The following is an 18,633-nucleotide window of genomic DNA, read 5'->3' as shown; positions in this document are numbered from 1 at the left end:
AAAGGACACTGAGTGAGTCCCTGGGAGGCAGAATGGCAGTCTGACAATCTCTACCACATTGGGTTTTAGGTATGTCTCAATTAATTTGCCACCCAAATTTATGAGGTAGTTTTTAACTCCACTTTTCAGATGAGGATACTGAGACTCCGCAAGGTTATTACCCAAGCTGATGAGGGAGCCAAGATTTCAATCCAACCGGAGTTTGTCTAATACCAGTGCTATCAATGGTAACTATCAATCCACATAGACTGAAGAGCGATGTATGACAAACTGACAAGATATTTTTGCAGGTTTCTGGGACAATCACCGATCATCCGGGGTTGTCCTTCTTGTAACAATAGCTGCCATTTTAGGGCGCAGTTATTATGTATCAGATACTGGGCTAGGTTTATGATCCCATTTAATCCTTAGGACAGCCCTATGAGGTTGCTATACTGTTACCTTTATTTTACAGATTAGAAAAATAGGCTTAAATAAAATATTTCCTTTTCCTGAGTATTCTGCGAACTAATTCCTATTAGTTAAATGCTTAATAAAGTGCTAAATTAATAAATTAACAAACCTCTTCTCAGAGCCCCTGGGCCAATTTCGCACGCATGATGTTTCCTCTCTTCGCCACTAGGTGACGTCACGATCAATCCCACCACAACCCTCCTTACTAAGAGCCACCGGCGATATCTCGCGAGAGCCGTGGTTTCCTCCAACCTGTTTTGGGCATGCGCGCGGCGTAGAGCCCTTTCAGCCAGAGGGGTTTGATGGTTTTCTATCAGTCTTCCTAGACTAGAGGTTTCACAACAGGGCACTTATTCCTTTCAGCAACCGGGTTCTCGCGAGACTTGCTACTCCGCTCACCCCCCCCCCCCCAGCTTTGCGCCTGCGCAGATCTCTTCAAACCAGAAGGTCGCGGTTGGAGGAAGTGGCGGCTTAAGGTCCCGTGGCCGCAGCGCCGTTACTACTTCAGTGAAGCTCCTCTCGGCTGCTTGCCGAGACACCCCACAGCCAAGATGCCTCGAATTATGATCAAGGGGGGCGTATGGAGGAATACCGAGGTAAGTCCTCTTTTCCCGCCGTCCGCTGCCCTCCGCCCCCTTCGGCAGCTTATGCGCACGCGCGCGGAGGTCGGGGAGGCGAGGAGGATGCCCTGCTTGGTCTGCATAGGGGGGCACCGCGGGGCGGACCCTCGGGGTCTTAATCTGGTGTCCGGCCCTGCGTTATCTGAGCACCCCAAGGACGGGGACTGTGCTTTAACCACTTGACGACGTGCGAGGCACTTGTTAGGCCCTTAGTGAATATTTGTTGAATTGAGGACGTGCCCCCGCCCTTTAGGAACTCGCAGTGTAGAGGGGGCGGGGCAGGATATCAGTGAGAGTTGGTAATCTGGCACACCCCCGTCCCTCAGCCCGGGTGCGGTGCCTCTCTGATAACTCCAATATAGAGAAGTGCTGTGGCCACAACTTTGTTTCTTCGTTGACTTCCTTGCAGAGGGGAAGCAGCTTGAGTGCCAAGTTGAGAGCTCGTTTATGCCCGCAACCCTCTTGTTACCTGTTATCAAGGCATAACTTGTCTGTCATCACGACAGATCCAAGGCCTGTCTCTTCCTGTCACTCCGCCTCAGCCAGGATAGAAACCGGATAGGACAAACTGCCTACAGTAGTGTCTTTGCTTCCAGAAATGCAATGGATGATGCCAATGACTAGCAGAAAGGCAGTGGTGAAGGAGTAAAATACAAATAAGATTTTTGGTGCAGTTTGTATTCAGAGTGCACTGAATTTGTCAGTTTCCTGAGCACATTGTATCTTTTTAGGCAGTGTCTTTTTACTTCTTGTGCCTTCTTGGAATGTCCTACTGCTTGACATCTTTCTGACCGTCCTTCAAAACCGTTAAAAACTCTTGGAATTTTTGCCCAGTCACTCTGTAAAAATAAGTTACACCCCCAGTGGTCCCATGGCACCTCTTTCATCCATTTGGGATAGCATGCTTTACCCTTTTGCAAGCATCACATTCTTCTGTGTGATGCTGGTAAGTTTTTTAACCTCTCAGAGCCTCAGTTTTCTAATGGGAATCATCATCATCATCTTCTTCTTCTTTTGAGGATTAAATGAGTCAACATTTAGAACAGAGTCTGGCACACAGGAGTCTTTCACTAAGTGCTAGTTGATACTGCTTTTTCCCAGCAGGCAGCACCGCAAGAGGACCAGGTCTTGGAATCCCTAGAACCTAGGACAGTAACCAATATGAAATAGGTTGTTTGGCAAATGTTTGCGGAGTGAATCTAGTAGGGTGGATAACTGCTATATGTACTTAGTTGAAGATGTATTTAAGGCTAGCAGTATTGTGACAAAGTTACACATAAAATTCGTGACAGCCTTGTCTCACAGCTTGCACAGAGGGAACCAGGGTGTTTAAATTGGGGAAGAGATGACTTCTGGGGGAGAGACAGATGTACAAAATCAAGTAACAGCCAGATTTCTGTGTAGTGGCCAAAGCCCTGCAGTCTTTTTAAATCTCTGATGATGAGGGGGGACTGTGGGGGTGTGGAATGGGGTGGAATGGCTCATGTATGAGGCATGTATCTCAAGTTCAATGTGGAAAAAAGCCTAACAGTAAAAAGCCCCAAATACGTTCCTCTATTGCTCTGTTATCTTTGGGGTCTGTGGCTTACCTTTCTGGACTCCCCTGGAATTGGTAAATTCCGTATCAGAATGGGTTCCTTGGTGAAACAGTAACTAGAGCCTGGAGGAAGAACTGCCTGGTGTGGCAGGGAAGAAATACTTAATTCCTAGTTTAGACCTGAGATGTGGATTTTTAGGTCAAAGCAGGGGTTACGGGACTGGAGAGAAAATGGTATTTGTAAACTGGAGTGGAGAATGGATTCACCAGAGTCTTGACTTGCTTCTTGAGGGCTGGATGAGGCCTATTTCACTCTCTTTTTCTAAGTATGCAAGACCTGGTACAAGGTAGGTGTTCAGGAAATGTTTTTTGAATGAATAAATAGATGATTGAGCTGTATCCTTTTGAGGAGGATGACAGCCAAACATTGGAGAGTACTTTTTGTTAATCACTGCCAAGTAGGGTTTCTCAGATTGGCCGGTACTCCCAGTTTATTGGGGTGGGGGAGGGTTTGTGTATAAGGAGATGTAGGATGTCCTTCTGAGGGATTTCTTCTTAATTTTTTGCGTTTTGCCAATTCTGGTTTGTTGTTTATTATTATAGTAAACGAAGTTTTTGTACTTTTTTCCCCCCTTACCTAGGGGGTGTGTGTGTGTGTGTGTGTGTGTGTGTGTGTGTGCGTGTGCGTGTTTATGACTTTTTCCCTAGCAGTCCTGTCAGAGTTAATTTAAATTTTGTCTTTTCTCACTTAGAATTTTGTGATGAGTATATTGTTTTTCTTCGACAATTTTTTTAGGATGAAATTCTGAAAGCAGCGGTAATGAAATATGGAAAAAACCAGTGGTCTAGGATTGCCTCACTGCTGCATAGAAAATCAGCAAAGCAGTGCAAAGCCAGATGGTATGTACCACTTAATGAGTGGAAAGCAGAAAGCGACCTTAATTATGATGAGGAAAATGTCAGTTCTTTGAACCTTGCCAAAGAAAGCAGGCAGTGTGATGGAACAGAAAGTACGGAGTGGGAGATGAGAATTTAGATTTAAGCCTTAGCTGTCACTTTTTTCCTTTGTGGTCTTAGGCAAGCCATTTTTCTATCCCCTCTTTCCTGTCCCTGTTTTCTCCCAATTGGGATCATAATACTTGGCCTTAACTGATGGAGATATGAGGTTCAAACAAGTTAATGTATTTGAGTGTTTTGTGAAGCATAAAATAAATTTACTTTGAGTACAGTACTAAAATTTACTTTAGTACTGTAAATGGATTGTGTTCCATAAACTTCCAAAAGTTTATAAGTTGATTTAGAACTTACTTTCCCGAAGAAATTAATGATAAATAATGGTTAATTTTCTAGGCTAGCTCACAGTTAGCTGAGTTTCCTTATTAATACAGTTGAAATATTGTTTTTTTTAAAGATTTTATTTATTTCAGAGAGAGGGCGAGAGAGAGAGAGAGCACGAGTGCAAGCATGAGCAGTGGGAGGGGCAGAGGGAGAAGCAGACTTCCTGCTGAGCAGGGAGCCCAATGTGGGGCTTGATCCCAGAGCCCTGGGATCACGACCTGTGCCGAAGGCAAATGCTCAACCGACCGAGCCACCCAGGTGCCCTAATACAGTTGAAATATTGTATATTTGCTATTAAGCGCTTGGCATGAGTGATCTGGCCTCAGCCTTGACCCATGTGATACTAGGATCATATTTTGGATTGTACAAGAGTGACTTAATTTCCTAGGCACCTGGGTGGGAGAAAGGATCAGAGTGTAGAGGTTGGATCCCAAAGAGGAAGATGGTCCTCAGCCTGAAGAAGTTTTGGTTTCTGCTTCTCTCAGTGGAGTTAAGCTCCTGCCCCAATATTTAGTAAGGCTTGTATCTTATTTGCCAGCTATGTAGACTGGATGGAAAAGGTGGGTTGGGTGGTGTGATAGGAAAGATAGAGGATGGCATAGTAGTTTTACTTAAATTTAAAAACTCCGAATAAAGCGTATGATGTCGGAAAGCCATTTAATGAGTGTAAGTCAGATATATACTACTAGACAGATTTCCTAAAGGCTAGTGGTAAGCACTTGAGGATTCTGTTTTCTCATTCCCATTCCATGGAGAGAGGCAGCAATAAGAAGACAGGATTTGGGGTTCCAGTCCTGTTAACTACTTTGACTTCAGGCAGGTAAACTCGAAGTAAACCAAGGTGTTGGGAACTGAATGGGAACTGAATCAAAGTATGAGACAGTGTTTTGAAAACTAGAAACACTAAAAATGTGAGGTGTTATTGTCTGATTTCAGGTAATTTCAAACCCTCTAACAAAGTGTAAAATGAATGGAAACGATGAGAAAGAAGCCATATAATCATGTTTCAGTTAGTTTACCTTTTTCAAGCATTCTAGTCTTGCATAATTAAAATACAGTAGAATTTGGTGACTTAGAGAATATTGAGTGGGGTAAAGTTAGCCAAATAATGAACATTCTGTTGTGAACAAAGAACAGCTTTCATAATTGAAGGCTGAGAGTTAGCTTGTGTTTTTCAGACCTTAGAGGTTAGTATATCTAATGTGTAAGTAGGATATTCACGCTAGGTGACCAATCAATGTATAAAATGGTATCTTTTTAATAGGTACGAGTGGCTGGATCCAAGCATTAAGAAAACAGAATGGTCCAGAGAAGAAGAAGAAAAACTCTTACACTTGGCCAAGTTGATGCCAACTCAGTGGAGGACCATTGCACCAATCATCGGAAGAACAGCTGCCCAGTGCTTGGAACACTATGAGTTTCTTTTGTAAGTCAATTTCCAAAAGCAGTATTCAAATATATGTATATCTCCTGAATGAGACTGAATAAACTTTTAGCATGTTCTGTCTTTAAACATTTAGTTGCAGATCGGATTAAAGCCAGAGGAGCTAAAGCTATTGAATTATATACTCTAAGTCTCATGTGATTGATTAAAATTATATACTTGTTACTTTTTTTTTTTTAAGATTTCAATTATTTATTTGACAGAGAGAGACACAGCGAGAGAGGGAACACAAGCAGGGGGAGTGGGAGAGGGAGAAGCAGGCTTCCTGCGGAGCAGGGAGCCCGATGCAGGGCTCCATCCCAGGACCCTGGGATCATGACCTGAGCCGAAGGCAGATGCTTTAACCAACTGAACCACCCAGGCGCCCTTTGTTACATATTTTTTAAAAGAATAATTTGAACATGTTAGACTAATCATATATATTTATTCTAGAAAATTGGGGAAAAAGTAGTAAAAAAGCAAAGAATCACCCATAATCACGTTGCTGAGAGTTAGCCAGGACCTCTTGGTTCTTTGTTAAAAGTTTTTTAATTTGTATAGCTTTCCTGCATTTGTGATTAAGGAGCTGCTTGGATTGTATTTCATAGTGAATGGAAACACTCATTGAAATTAGAATTTTAATACCATTTCTTTCAGGTGGAGCAATAGTAGAATCACTTTATTTTGTGAATGCCCATCTGTTGGGGTTTTTTTTTATTGATTTACTTTCTTTTTTTTTTTAAAGATTTTATTTATTCATTTGAGACGCAGAGATACAGAGAGAGAGAGAGAGAGCGTGAGCAGGGAGAGAGGCAGAGGGAGAGGGAGAAGCAGGCTCCCCACTGAGCAGGGAGCCTGATGCGGGGCTCGATGCGGGGCTCGATCCCAGGATGCTGGGATCATGACCTGAGCTGAAGGCAGACGCTTAACCATCTGAGCCACCCAGGCGCCCCCATCTGTTGGGTTTTTGAAAGAAAAGAGTGCTAGTGCTAGGAAACGTGGTATTTCTAAGACTGAATGGTGTGATAGTGTGACTTAACTTCTCTGGGCCTTTTTCTAGGGATAAAGCTGCACAGAGAGACAATGAAGAGGAAACAACAGATGATCCACGAAAACTTAAACCTGGAGAAATAGATCCAAATCCAGAAACAAAACCAGCAAGGCCTGATCCAATTGATATGGATGAGGGTGAGTATATGCTGCTGAGGAATTTATTTCTTTGGTAACCATAGAGGAATCTAAGTAAAATCTATGGTCTCTTTTTAACTCTTTGAGTTTCTTTCTAAGCTCCTCTGACTTTTTAGAACCCCAGTTCTGTCTGCAGTTATTGTTCTCTTTCTAAATGTGTCCAGTCTTCTGTGACAAAGTAATAGCTCTTTCTGGACACAGTGTCTTTAGCTTTTGATTTTTCAATTCATGTAATAAGTGAAGCAGCGTAATATACTACTAGACAGATTTCCTAAAGGCTAGTGGTAAGCACTTGAGGATTCTGTTTTCTCATTCCCATTCCATGGAGAGAGGCAGCAATAAGAAGACAGGATTTGGGGTTCCAGTCCTGTTAACTACTTTGACTTCAGGCAGGTAATTTAATCTCTGTGAAAAGGCGGCACTGCACTACTATGAGGCTGACTTATGATCCCTTCTTCAGACCTCGAATCAAGAATCAGAGGAACTGGATTTTAGACTCAGCATCTGCCACTTACTAGCTCTCTGACCTTAGGCAAGTCATAACCTTTCTGAGATTTGATTCTCTTTCCTGCCAGATAGAGAGTAATAGTTATCTTACCCCACAGGGTTGTTGTGAAGCATTCAGTGAGTATTTGTTGAGATTTAAAAATTTTAAAGTTTAAAGGTAGTGGTTTCCACCTGCATCATTGTCATTTGGTGAACTTTTAAAAACACAGGTACCAGGGCCTCTCCAGGAGATCTGAGTCAGTAAGCTGGAGTGTGGAGAGGGTAATTCTGGAATCTGAGTTTTTAAAAATTAATTAATTAATTAAAAAAAAAGTGTCTTTTTTTTTTTTTAAGATTTTATTTATTTGACAGAGACACAGCGAGAGAAGGAGCACAAGCAGGGGCAGTGGGAGAGGGAGAAGCAGGCTTCCCGCTGAGCAGGGAGCCCGATGCGGGGCTGGATCCCAGGACCCTGGGATCATGACCTGAGCCGAAGGCAGACGTTTAACGACTGAGCCACCCAGGCGCCCCTGAGTTTTTTTTTTAAAGTTCCCTTGTGATTCCACCAGACAGCCTTATATAGGAATTGCTCTAAGCCATCAGTAATGAAATCTGTTTTACTCTGGGAGCCATGGAAATGTATTGGAAGAGAGAAATAGAGGGGAAGAAAGGTGTATCTAATGGAGATTGTCAATTTCTTTATAATTAAATAGTAGTTTTTGTAATAGTTTTTCGTGACTGGTGCTGTGCCAGTTAGTTACGATAATGAAGGATATAATTATATGATAAATATGCTTTACCTGTTATATTTTACTTAGTTCTTCTCAACATTCTTATGAAATAGGACTTGTTATTCTCTTTTTATAGATGGTAAATGTGCCCAGGGAGGGTAAATAAATTATCCAGGGTCACATAGCTAGCAAGTGATGGGCCTAGTTTTTAACTTCGGTTTTTCTGATTTCAAAACCCAAGCTATTACCGTTATGCTCTGCTATATAATGATTACATTTATGGTTTTTCTCTTCTTAAGCAATACAGTGTGTGTCTCACATACCTTGCTTATGTTGGAGAACGTAGTTTTTCTTCTCTTTATTTTTGCAGATGAACTTGAGATGCTTTCTGAAGCTAGAGCCCGCCTGGCAAATACTCAGGGAAAGAAAGCCAAGAGGAAAGCAAGAGAGAAGCAATTGGAAGAAGCAAGGTATGGTTGTTTCCATCTATAGTTGAACAATTAGTCTGTGCATTTTTAGGCCCAGTAAAACTGATATATCAGTTCTGTTGGGTGAGTAATAATTAGAATTGTCCAATTCCAAATACGCTAATATTCTTTAGTTCCTTTATATTTTGGAAAAGTTTTTTAAAGTTTATTTTTTTAGTAATCTCTACACCCAGCATGGGGCTTGAACTCACAACCCCAAGATCAAGAGTCACATGCTCCTCCAACTGAGCCAACCAGGCACCCCTGTACTTTGGAAAAGTCTTATTTTTCCCCTTAACCATTGTAGAATAGATACAGGGAAAAAAATGTATTTGAAAAGATGTTGTAAAAAGTAAAAGATGTTGGCAGAGGTAATACACAGATAGTCATTTGATATGTTAATTTGTTCTGTTAACATAGGAGAGCTTCATTTGTTATAGCCATCTTGGAGTCAGATGGCTAGAGGACACACAAGGCTGTGTGACTTTGCATGACTGCCACTTAATCTTTTTGATTAGTATTGTGCAGGCACTGGCTGTGAAATAGGAAACTTGGCTGAATGTAGAAGGAGTTAATGAGGCTTGAACCAAATTTTAGGCTCTCAGAAATTTTCATTTAAAAAGTGAGTGGAATTAAGTATTGCTGTCTGTTCAAGGTTTTCTCCACTTTCCCCTTCCTTTTTCCTTTTGGTTAGATCCATGATTGATATAATTTCTAATGGCCCAGAAACCAAGATGAAGTGGATAAAAGGAAAATATGAATTGTATAAGAGCTTATTAGCTTTTGGAATTCAGGCATTGGAATAACCTTCTCAGCCTTCACAGGTGCCTTTTTGGTCCCCATACTGGGAAGTGCTTCCTGACTTGATGACTAGCATGTGATAGTTTCCCTAGTAATGACTCTGAGGTTCCAGATCCTGGGATGGAGGATTCATGCTTGAGGATGCTTGTTGGCATAGCTGGCCAGTCACTAGACCAAAATAGTTACTTAAGGGGGGTATGAATGGCCTGGAACAGTAAACCAAGAGGAGATGCTCAATTTTCTGCCCAGTTTCAGTCATTTTTCTCTTTTGTACACTATTTAAGATTAAGTAATGTGAGTAGGGTTGAAAAAAATTCACTTTTTCATTTTTGTCCATTGGTGTTTGGAGACCAAATATTTTGAGCCTTTTAACCACGTAGATCGGGCCAAGGATGCTTCTCTCTAAGTATAACTGGTATTGCTTGCTTTAAATACTGTTCGGCAGATTTAAATCTGTACTATCTCATAGATTTTCTTGTAGAATCTATAAATCTTTTTTTTTTTTTTTTTTAAAGATTTTATTTATTCATTTGAGACACAGAGATACAGAGAGAGAGAGCATGAGCAGGGAGAGAGGCAGAGGGAGAAGGAGAAGCAGGCTCCCTGCTGAGCCAGGAGCCCGATGTGGGGCTCGATCCCAGGACCCTGGAATCATGACCTGAGCCGAAGGCAGATGCTTAACCATCTGAGCCACCCAGGCGCCCCTAGAATCTATAAATCTTAATAACTTGTGTTGTACATGTATCTTAGATTAGATTGGTTTGTATGCAAAATACATTGCAGGCCTGTTTCCTTTTTTAATGCTAAATTACAGATCTGTTTTAAAGCTTTTTTTTTTTTTTTTTAAAGATTTTATTTGACAGAGAGAGCACAAGCAGAGGGACAAGCAGGCTCCCCGCTGAGCAAGGAGCCCGATGTGGGACTCGATCCCAGGACCCTGGGATCATGACCTGGGCCAAAGGCAGCTGCTTAACAGACTGAGCCACCCAGGCGTCCCTGTTTTAAAGCTTTTTATTGATTATAAAAGTAATACACTTTTCCTCCCGTGTTTTACTATTTTCTCTTTGGGGGGAGTGGTTGATACGATGCTATATGGCTTGGTTTTAATCACTTAGCGTGATATTGTAAAGGTTTTCCGATGTCATTTGAAGTCTTTATTTCCCTTATTTAAAGAATGAAATTACTTTATTTTGTAAACGTGTCCTTGCAGACCTTTTTTATAATGCAGAGCTGCATTTATGTGTATACATACAGACACAGTAATATTTGTATAAAATTGGATCGTATTGTATATGCTGTTTTGATGAGAAGTTAGCTGTTAATCTTATTGAAGTTCCCTTGTAAGCCATGAAATCATCTTTCTCTTGCTGCTTTCAAGATTTTCTCCTTGTCTTTGGCTTTTAGCATTTTTTTTTTTTTTTTTAAAGATTTTATTTATTTATTTGAGACAGAATGAGAGAGAGAGAGAGAGAGCACATGAGAGGGGGGAGGGTCAGAGGGAGAAGCAGGCTCCCTGCCGAGCAGGGAGCCCGATGCAGGACTCGATCCAGGGACTCCAGGATCATGACCTGAGCCGAAGGCAGTCGCTCAACCAACTGAGCCACCCAGGCGCCCTGGCTTTTAGCATTTTTAGCATGATGTTTCTGTTTGCGGATTTCTTTTTTGTCTGACCTGGAGTTTGTTGATTGTTCTGGATGTGTAGGTTCAGTAAATTTGGGGAATTTTCAGCCATTATTTCTTTGAATATTTTATTCTCCTTTTTCTCTCTCTTTTTTTGGTATTCCTATTGTGCATATGTTGGTTCACTTAATGATGCCCCATATTTCTGTGAGGCTCTGTTCCTGTTTCATTTTCTCCTTTTTTCAGATTGTATACCCATCTCTCCGTAAGTTCATTAGTTCTTCTGTAGGTTCACACCTACTGTTGAGCCCCTCTAGTGAAGTTTTCCTTTTAGCTTTATACTTTTCAACTCCACAGTTTGTATTTGGTTAAGTTATTTCTGTCTCTTTACTGATTTTCATACCTTCCTTTGCTTCTTTAATCACAGTTTCCTTTTGTTTTTTGTTGAAGTCTGTCTACTAAATCTGACATCTGGTTGTTCTCACTGGCAGTTTCTGTTGCCATCTGTTGCCAGCTTTTTTCTGGTGTATGGGTCATGCTTTCCTGTTTCTTTGCGTGTCTCAAATTTTTTTGTTGGGAACTGGACACTTTAGATGATACATTGGAGCAATTCTGGGTACCATGTTCTCCCTACCCCCAACTTATTATATTATTTGTTTGCTTGTTTAGTGACTGTGGGTTATTTTAGTGAAGTCTCTTCTCTCCTTCCCTCCCCTCAGAAATGTAAAGCCTCTGATGTTGCTCCTCATGGAGGCTGCAGTCTTGGGTATGCCCACAGTCACCCTGGGATGATGTGGTTTTGACCATACTTTGACATCTTTTTCCCTGGCTACACCCAGTTTTTAAACTCTACTAATTGCCAGCTGATTGCTGTATTGTTTCCAACAATGTCATGGGGCACAAATTGTTCCACAAACTGATCCAATTAAACTTGGGCTCCTTTGAAGGGATAGTTTGAGAACTAACCTTCAGGTCAGGTATTTGTTCTGACCTCAGGAAGGCCCTCCCATTTTTTTCTTTCTTTGTTTCTCTCTGTCAAACTAGTGGGCCTATAGTTAGCCTGTATCTTCAGTGAATCTACCAGGTTCTTCCCAGTTACCTTTCACAGGTTCCACTGTTTTTGAGAGTGCCCTTAGGCTTGAACATTTTCTCCATACTCTGTGGCAAATGAAGTCAGTTTCTTTTGGGGGAGAATTGGAGTTCTCTGTTCTACGCCTGTGCTCTGGTGTGTTTGCCTTCGAATGACATCCCCACCGTAGGAGCTGAGTGCTAGGTATAGGCAGCAACCGCAGGTCTCCATGGCTTGCTTCTCCTACTGTGGAAGCCTCATCCCTCAAGCTGGGACAAGGACTACTTACTGGAGCACCAATATTCTTAACAGCATTGTCCCAAGGTAGAGCTTCTATTTGGGCAGAAGAAGGAAGTGGCCCCGGTCTGGGCAACTCTTGTTGGAATTTAGCCTCTGCAACAGGTTTCTGGAGGCAGGATGGGAATTGCTGATGTTCTGCCCCTCCTGGAATGAAAGCCCTCCTATTGGGAACTAGAGTGGTGTGGGGGAGAGAACCCTGTGTTTTTGGCTGCATCAGCGTGGAGTAGAGTTTCTATCTCCCAGAGCTGAGAGGGGGTAAGAGAAGAGAAAGTGGGTCTTAATTCAGCTACCACACTTTTTTTAAACCGAATTTTACTAGATTGGGGTGCAGGGGTGCAAGAGCACCCAGCTCTCGGGGGGGGGGGTCCCAAACAGACCAGGTTCGGCCATTCGCTGCCAACAAAATCCCAAAGGCAGAGAGATGAGTGGTGGTGAATCACGAAAGGAATGTATTTTGGTGGGGCCACCACTGGGGAGACCATGGACTAGCATCTCAAAGACTGTCTCCAAAGTGCCGAAAATATTTCCAGGTTTATATAAGGAAAATGTGGGACAGAGGTCAGTGGGTACGTGCAGGTGGGCCGGAAAGGGCAGGTGGATCGCTGTCTAGGAGTCACTGACACAGGGTCTCACTGGCTCAGGGCAGTCTTTATGGCTTGAGGGGGGGTTGCTTTGCCTGCAGGGTCTTTTGTCTGAGTTAAAAGATAAGCTGGAAAGAAGAACTTAATCAATTAGAAAGTACAGACTGAGGGGCGCCTGGGTGGCTCAGTCGTTAAGCGTCTGCCTTTGGCTCAGGTCATGATCCCAGAGTCCTGGGATCGAGCCCCACATCGGGCTCCCTGCTCAGCGGGAAGCCTGCTTCTCCCTCTCCCACTCCCCCCTGCTTGTGTTCCCTCTCTCGCTGTGTCTCTCTCTGTCAAATAAATAAAATCTCTAAAACAAAAACAAAAACATAGGAGCAACTTCCAGCATGAGGCTCTGCATACTGATTTTCCCCCATTAATATTGTAAATAGCTTTTCTCGTCATTAAATCATTAAAATTATAGCATTACGGGAAAGTACAAAAAAGTAAAGATGAAATGAAATTCCAACCTCCACTGATTATTACTGTTAATATTTTGGTAGACATGTTTCACATCTTATATGCATATGTTCACTGATAGATACGCATATAATTTTTTACATGTTGCTCTGTAACATGTGAATTTGGTAACATTTTTGACATACCAGTGTGTCTTGAGCATCTTTCTGTGGCAGAGTAGATTTATAGTTTTTTTTTTTTTTAAGGTTATACAGATGGCTGTATAATATCCTATCTTATAGCTATGCTGTAAATGCTCTTAACTAATTTCTTACTATTGGATGTCTAGATTGTGTCCAGTTATCAGCTAACGAACAGGGCTTGGTGGAGTCTTGTAGCTAAGGCCTTGTTCATGGTATTTATTTCTTTAGGCTAAAGGCTGAGGAGTGAAATTGTTGGGTTAAAAAATGTGAGAAACTTTAGGGGTTTTATTTTTTTTTTTTAAAGATTTTATTTATTTATTTATTTGACAGAGAGAGAGAGAGATAGCAAGAGCAGGAACACAAGCAGGGGGAGTGGGAGAGGGAGAAGCAGGCTTCCCGCCGAGCAGGGAGCCCGATGTGGGACTCGATCCCAGGACTCTGGGATCATGACCTGAGCCGAAGGCAGACGCTTAACGACTGAGCCACCCAGGCACCCACTTTAGGGGTTTTAATGTGTATTTCCAAATTCTCTTTGGGGAAGCTTTACCAATTTACTTTCCATTACCAGTGTGGGTGATTGTCCACTTTTTGCATGGCTTGCCATTAAAACAAAACAAAAAAACTGAAGACTACTAATGAGATATGCAGAATTGGTACTTGATTTAATTTGTGATTCTTGGCTAAGTATACCTTTTATTATTTTGGGTATTTGCATCTTTTTCCTTAATGAACTATTTATTTCCTTCTTTTTTTCCCCCCTTAGGATACATTAAAAAAAAAAAAACAACCTGCAAAGATTCTTTATATCTAACCATTGCCAATATTAATTGCAAATGTTTTTCCTGTTATTTGCCTGTTAATTTTGTTTCATGATTTAAAAAAATAGTGGTATAGAGATATAAAATTTAAAATTCAGAGCTGTTGGGGCAGCTGCCTGGCTCAGTTGGTAGAACATGCAACTCGATCTCGGGGTCGTGAGTTCAAGCCCCACATTGGGTGTAGAAATTACTTAAAATAAAATGTTAAAAAAAAAAAGCAAAGCTGTTGATCTTTACCTTTGCCCTTTATTTAATTTATATCAAGTGAATACATTCCCATCCAGAGACCAGACACATACTTACTTGTAGTTCCTTTTAGTTTTTCTTTTTGCTTGTGTGCGTGTAACCTTTAAATCAGAAGGGGAATTCCAATCTCCAGTGTTTTGGTGAATGGTGTGAGGTGAGGATTTAAATAAATATTTCTTCCCCAAATAACCAGATAGTTTTCTTCACTCTATTTCTTCACAAAATTACATGGTATGTGATTTTGAAAGTGATCTTGGGTTCGTTTTCTTCAGGCGCCTTGCAGCCCTCCAGAAGAGAAGAGAACTTCGAGCAGCTGGTATAGAAATTCAGAAGAAGAGAAAAAAGAAGAGAGGAGTTGATTATAATGCTGAAATCCCATTTGAAAAAAAGCCTGCTCTTGGTTTCTATGATACTTCTGAGGAAAACTACCAGGCTCTTGATGCAGATTTCAGAAAATTAAGACAACAGGATCTTGATGGGGAACTAAGATCGTAAGTCACCTTTCTGATTTTGAAAATGAAAAAGTATAGTAGGAATTTTATGGAGGGCCATGCATTATTCTTGTCAGAGCCAGATTTTTATTATGTAGGACAATGTGGCCTACATAGTGTTTTTATTTATTTACTGGATTCACCTTTCTGAGAAAACCAGTGACCCTTGCTGTCATGTTTCTGGCACAAAAGGGTGTTTGCATCTCTTGAAATGTCAGCACTTGGCTCTGGTGTACTGTCTGCTCACTGAGTCACCATCTTAACGTTTATGTACGTTTGTGAGCGGGTTAGTTATTTCACTAATGGCCTGAGGAATCTGTCCAAATTGGGTCTGTTTTTGTCTTTTTTAGTGAAAATTTTATCTTGTTTCTCTTAGAATGAAATTAAAAGAAAAAAGTTACTGATGTATACTTAAATCTTTTTAACTAATGGGGATAAGTGTGTTTGTAAAATGTTTGTCTAAGGGTGCAGAGGATTTTGCCTATTTTTAGGGATTTTTAGGGTTTCTCCATTCTTGCATCTGAATATTGTGGGGAGAACCTTTTCCAATTGTCAAGAGAGTTTTGGTTTTCTGCTCCCTCACTGACCTTCCATTTTTGTTGACATGGATTGGTACTAAATGACAGATGTCAGGCACTGTGAAACAGGATTTTCTTGGATGTACTCCATTAAATTTATTTCTCAAGTTAAAACCTTGTTTTAGGTAGCTTGTGCAAATGAAGAGGTTGAAGTGGGAGCGGATCGTCTGGAAGGGGCAGGCTAGATGGGGAAGAGGCTGACATGCAGACCGGGAGGAGGCATTCTTGGAGCTTTCAAAGGTGGCCTTGAGCCTGGTGTTCATAATTAATTGTCAGGACTTAAATATCCTTTAAAAAAATTTGTGAATTAAAAAGAACCATAATGGAAAAAAAGAATCATAACGAACAATTGAACAGATTTCCAAAGATTTGTTTATTTGAGAGAGAGAGTGGGAGCAGGAACCAAGGGAGAGGGACAAGCTGACTCCCCACTGAGTGTGGATCCCTATGAGGGGCTTGATCCCACAACCCCGAGATCATGACCTGAGCCGAAATCAAGAGTCAGATGCTCAACTGACTGCACCATCCAGGTGCCCCAAAGAACAGTTTTAAAGGGAAATTTAAAAATTCAGTGTTTTAATCCCATCCTGTTCATATAATTATTTCCCATTTTGTATGCTTGTCACCTTCATTTTCATATGTGCACACACATATTTTTATAGGAGTATTATCATGATGTAGGAGTAGTTTTGTTTTCATTTTGAAATTATACATAACATTTTGTTTATCATCATAGTTTTTATATAGGCTTAATGTTTGGTACATAAGTTACTTAGTACTGTATTTTTATTTTCTTAATAATTCTATTGCTATTCTAAGCTGCATTCCTCTTGAATATAGTGGGTAAGTGATGGTGTAGGGCACAACTTAATCTATTTGGATTTTGTCTTTTTATCAGTAATTTTTTTAGGAATGGGATTATTTTGTTCAAAGTGTATGAGTATTTATATGGCTTTTACTGTTATTGATTATATGTAACTTTACAAAATCTCTTACCTACTTTGATTCATGATAGTGAAAAAGAAGGAAGAGACAGAAAAAAAGACAAGCAACATTTGAAAAGGAAAAAAGAATCTGATTTACCATCAGCTATTCTTCAGACTAGTGGTGTTTCTGAATTTACTAAAAAGAGAAGCAAACTAGTACTTCCTGCCCCTCAGGTAATCTGTTAAAGCAGTTTTTCATTGTGTGAACTCGTATCTTTATCATTTATTTAGCAAGCAAATGTTTTGAGGGTTTATGTGCCAGGTTTTTGCTAGGTGTTGGGTGCCCTTAAGAAGTTCACAGTGTAATAGGTGAGCCACATAAAAATAAGTCGTTGTGATATAGTATGGTAAATAAGTAACAACTTCTCTGTATAAATTATATCAGGCCTTAAACTGTTCCTGTGATGGTTTAATTGTCAGCTCTTAGCAATTTGCAAACAGGTTAGGGCTCCTGGCCTCTTATTGTAGCTGACTAGCATAAAGGTGATATTTGGCTTTGTAGACTTTAGGCTGCTTTCTTTTTTAAAGATTTTATTTATTTATTTGAGAGAGAGAGTGCATGCTTGCGTGAGTATGAATTGGGGGAGGGGCAGAGTAGGAGGTAGAGGGACAAGCAGACTCTGTGCTGAGCGCAGGGCCTGATATGGGGCTCCTTCTCATGACCCTGAGATCATGACCTGAACTGAAAGCAAGAGTTGGAGGCTTTAACCTACTGTGGCATGCAGGCGTCCCCCCCTTTTTATTTAAAGTAGGCTCCAAGATCAATGTGGAGTCCAGTGCTGCCCAGCATGGAGCCCAGTGCCAGGCTTGAGCTCACAACCCTGAGATCAAAACCTGGGCTGAGATCAGGAGTCAGGCACTTAACCGACTGAGCCACCCAGGCACCCTCTAGGCTGCTTTCTTATAGGGAACGTTTTGTTGTGTCATACTTCTCTTTTTGAGACAACAGTGTGAAAATTAATGTGGGAGTTGTGGAGAAGAGAGAAAGAAACATACCCTCACTCAGCTTATCCACGCTCTCTTCCTTTGACTTAATTTTAGTTGGTCAAGGGGCGCCTGGGTGGCTCAGTCGTTAAGCGTCTGCCTTCGGCTCAGGTCATGATCCCAGGGTCCTGGGATCGAGCCCTGCATCGGGCTCCCTGCTCCGCGGGAAGCCTGCTTCTCCCTCTCCCACTCCCCCTGCTTGTGTTCCCTCTCTCGCTGTGTCTCTCTCTCTGTCAAATAAATGAATAAAATCTTTAAAAAAAAAAAAAATTTTTTTAGTTGGTCAAAACTATGGGAGTTCTGAATAAGCTCTTCTTTTATTTTGAGTAGTACAGCTCCGTAGAATTGGATGGTTTAATGGAGCAGAGGGATGGAGCTAGGGGGACAGAAGAGCTTCTTTCTCCAAATGATGTGCTGGCTGCATCAACACAAAATTCTTGGGTATAAACATGACATAAATTTGTCAGATATCATTCCAAGTAGTGATATTTCCTAAATTAAGAGTTTGCCTGTAACTTTTTTTCTTAGTTCTCCTTAGGATGCTTATTTTTGTAAAATTAACCCAAGGGTAATGCCTTTTGATTTTTCTCAGGGATCTTGTGGCTCAGTGGACTGATTTTTAAAAAAGATTTTATTTATTTTAAAGATTTTATTTATTTATTTGACAGAGAGACACAGCGAGAGAGGGAACACAAGCAGGGGGAGTGGGGGAGGGAGAAGCAGGCTTCCTGCTGAGCAGGGAGCCCAACGTGGGGCTTGATCCCAGGACCCCGGGATCATGACCTGAGCCGAAGGCAGACGCCCAACGACTGAGCCACCCAGGTGCCCCTAAAGATTTTATTTATTTATTTGACACACAGAGGGGGCAGGGGAGAGAGCAAGCACAAGCAGGGGGGAGCGGCAGGCAAAGGGAGAAGCAGGGTCTCCCCGAGCAAGGAGCCCGATGTGGGGCTCCATCCCAGGACCCTGGGATCACGACCTGAGCGGAATGCAGCCTCTTAACTGACTGAGCCACCCAGATGCCCCTGGGCTCTGATTTTTTTTTTTTTTTAAAGATTTTATTTACTTATTTGACAGAGAGAGATAGCAAGAGAAGGAACACAAGCAGGGGAGTGGGAGAGGGAGAAGCAGCCTTCCCGCTGAGCAGGGAGCCCGATGCAGGGCTCGATCCCAGGACCCCGGGATGATGACCTGAGCCAAAGGCAGACACCTAACGACTGAGCCACCCAGGCGCCCTTGGACTCTGATTTTTTTTTTTTTTTTTTTTTTAAA

At 41.6% G+C, this 18,633-nt stretch overlaps 1 protein-coding gene across 1 annotated transcript in view; it reads left to right on the top strand.

Moving 5' to 3' along the window:
- Positions 1 to 722: 722 nt before the first annotated feature.
- The window catches only part of CDC5L (cell division cycle 5 like), a 46,487-nt gene continuing 28,576 nt past the window's right edge, over positions 723 to 18,633 (top strand). Inside the window, exons 1-7 of the mRNA XM_032409732.1 lie at positions 723 to 1,049; positions 3,407 to 3,510; positions 5,213 to 5,374; positions 6,432 to 6,559; positions 8,147 to 8,246; positions 14,595 to 14,813; positions 16,407 to 16,551. Of these exons, the coding sequence (XP_032265623.1) occupies positions 1,005 to 1,049; positions 3,407 to 3,510; positions 5,213 to 5,374; positions 6,432 to 6,559; positions 8,147 to 8,246; positions 14,595 to 14,813; positions 16,407 to 16,551 (903 nt within the window). The 5' untranslated portion in view covers positions 723 to 1,004. The remainder of the gene's footprint in view (positions 1,050 to 3,406; positions 3,511 to 5,212; positions 5,375 to 6,431; positions 6,560 to 8,146; positions 8,247 to 14,594; positions 14,814 to 16,406; positions 16,552 to 18,633) is intronic.

This window comes from Phoca vitulina, unplaced genomic scaffold (genome assembly GCF_004348235.1).
Source record: "Phoca vitulina isolate PV1807 unplaced genomic scaffold, GSC_HSeal_1.0 scaffold11, whole genome shotgun sequence".
NCBI classification, from domain to species: Eukaryota; Metazoa; Chordata; class Mammalia; order Carnivora; family Phocidae; genus Phoca; species Phoca vitulina.
The sequence above is the reverse complement of the archived record's forward strand: the minus strand, read 5'-3'. Positions and strand labels throughout refer to the sequence as shown.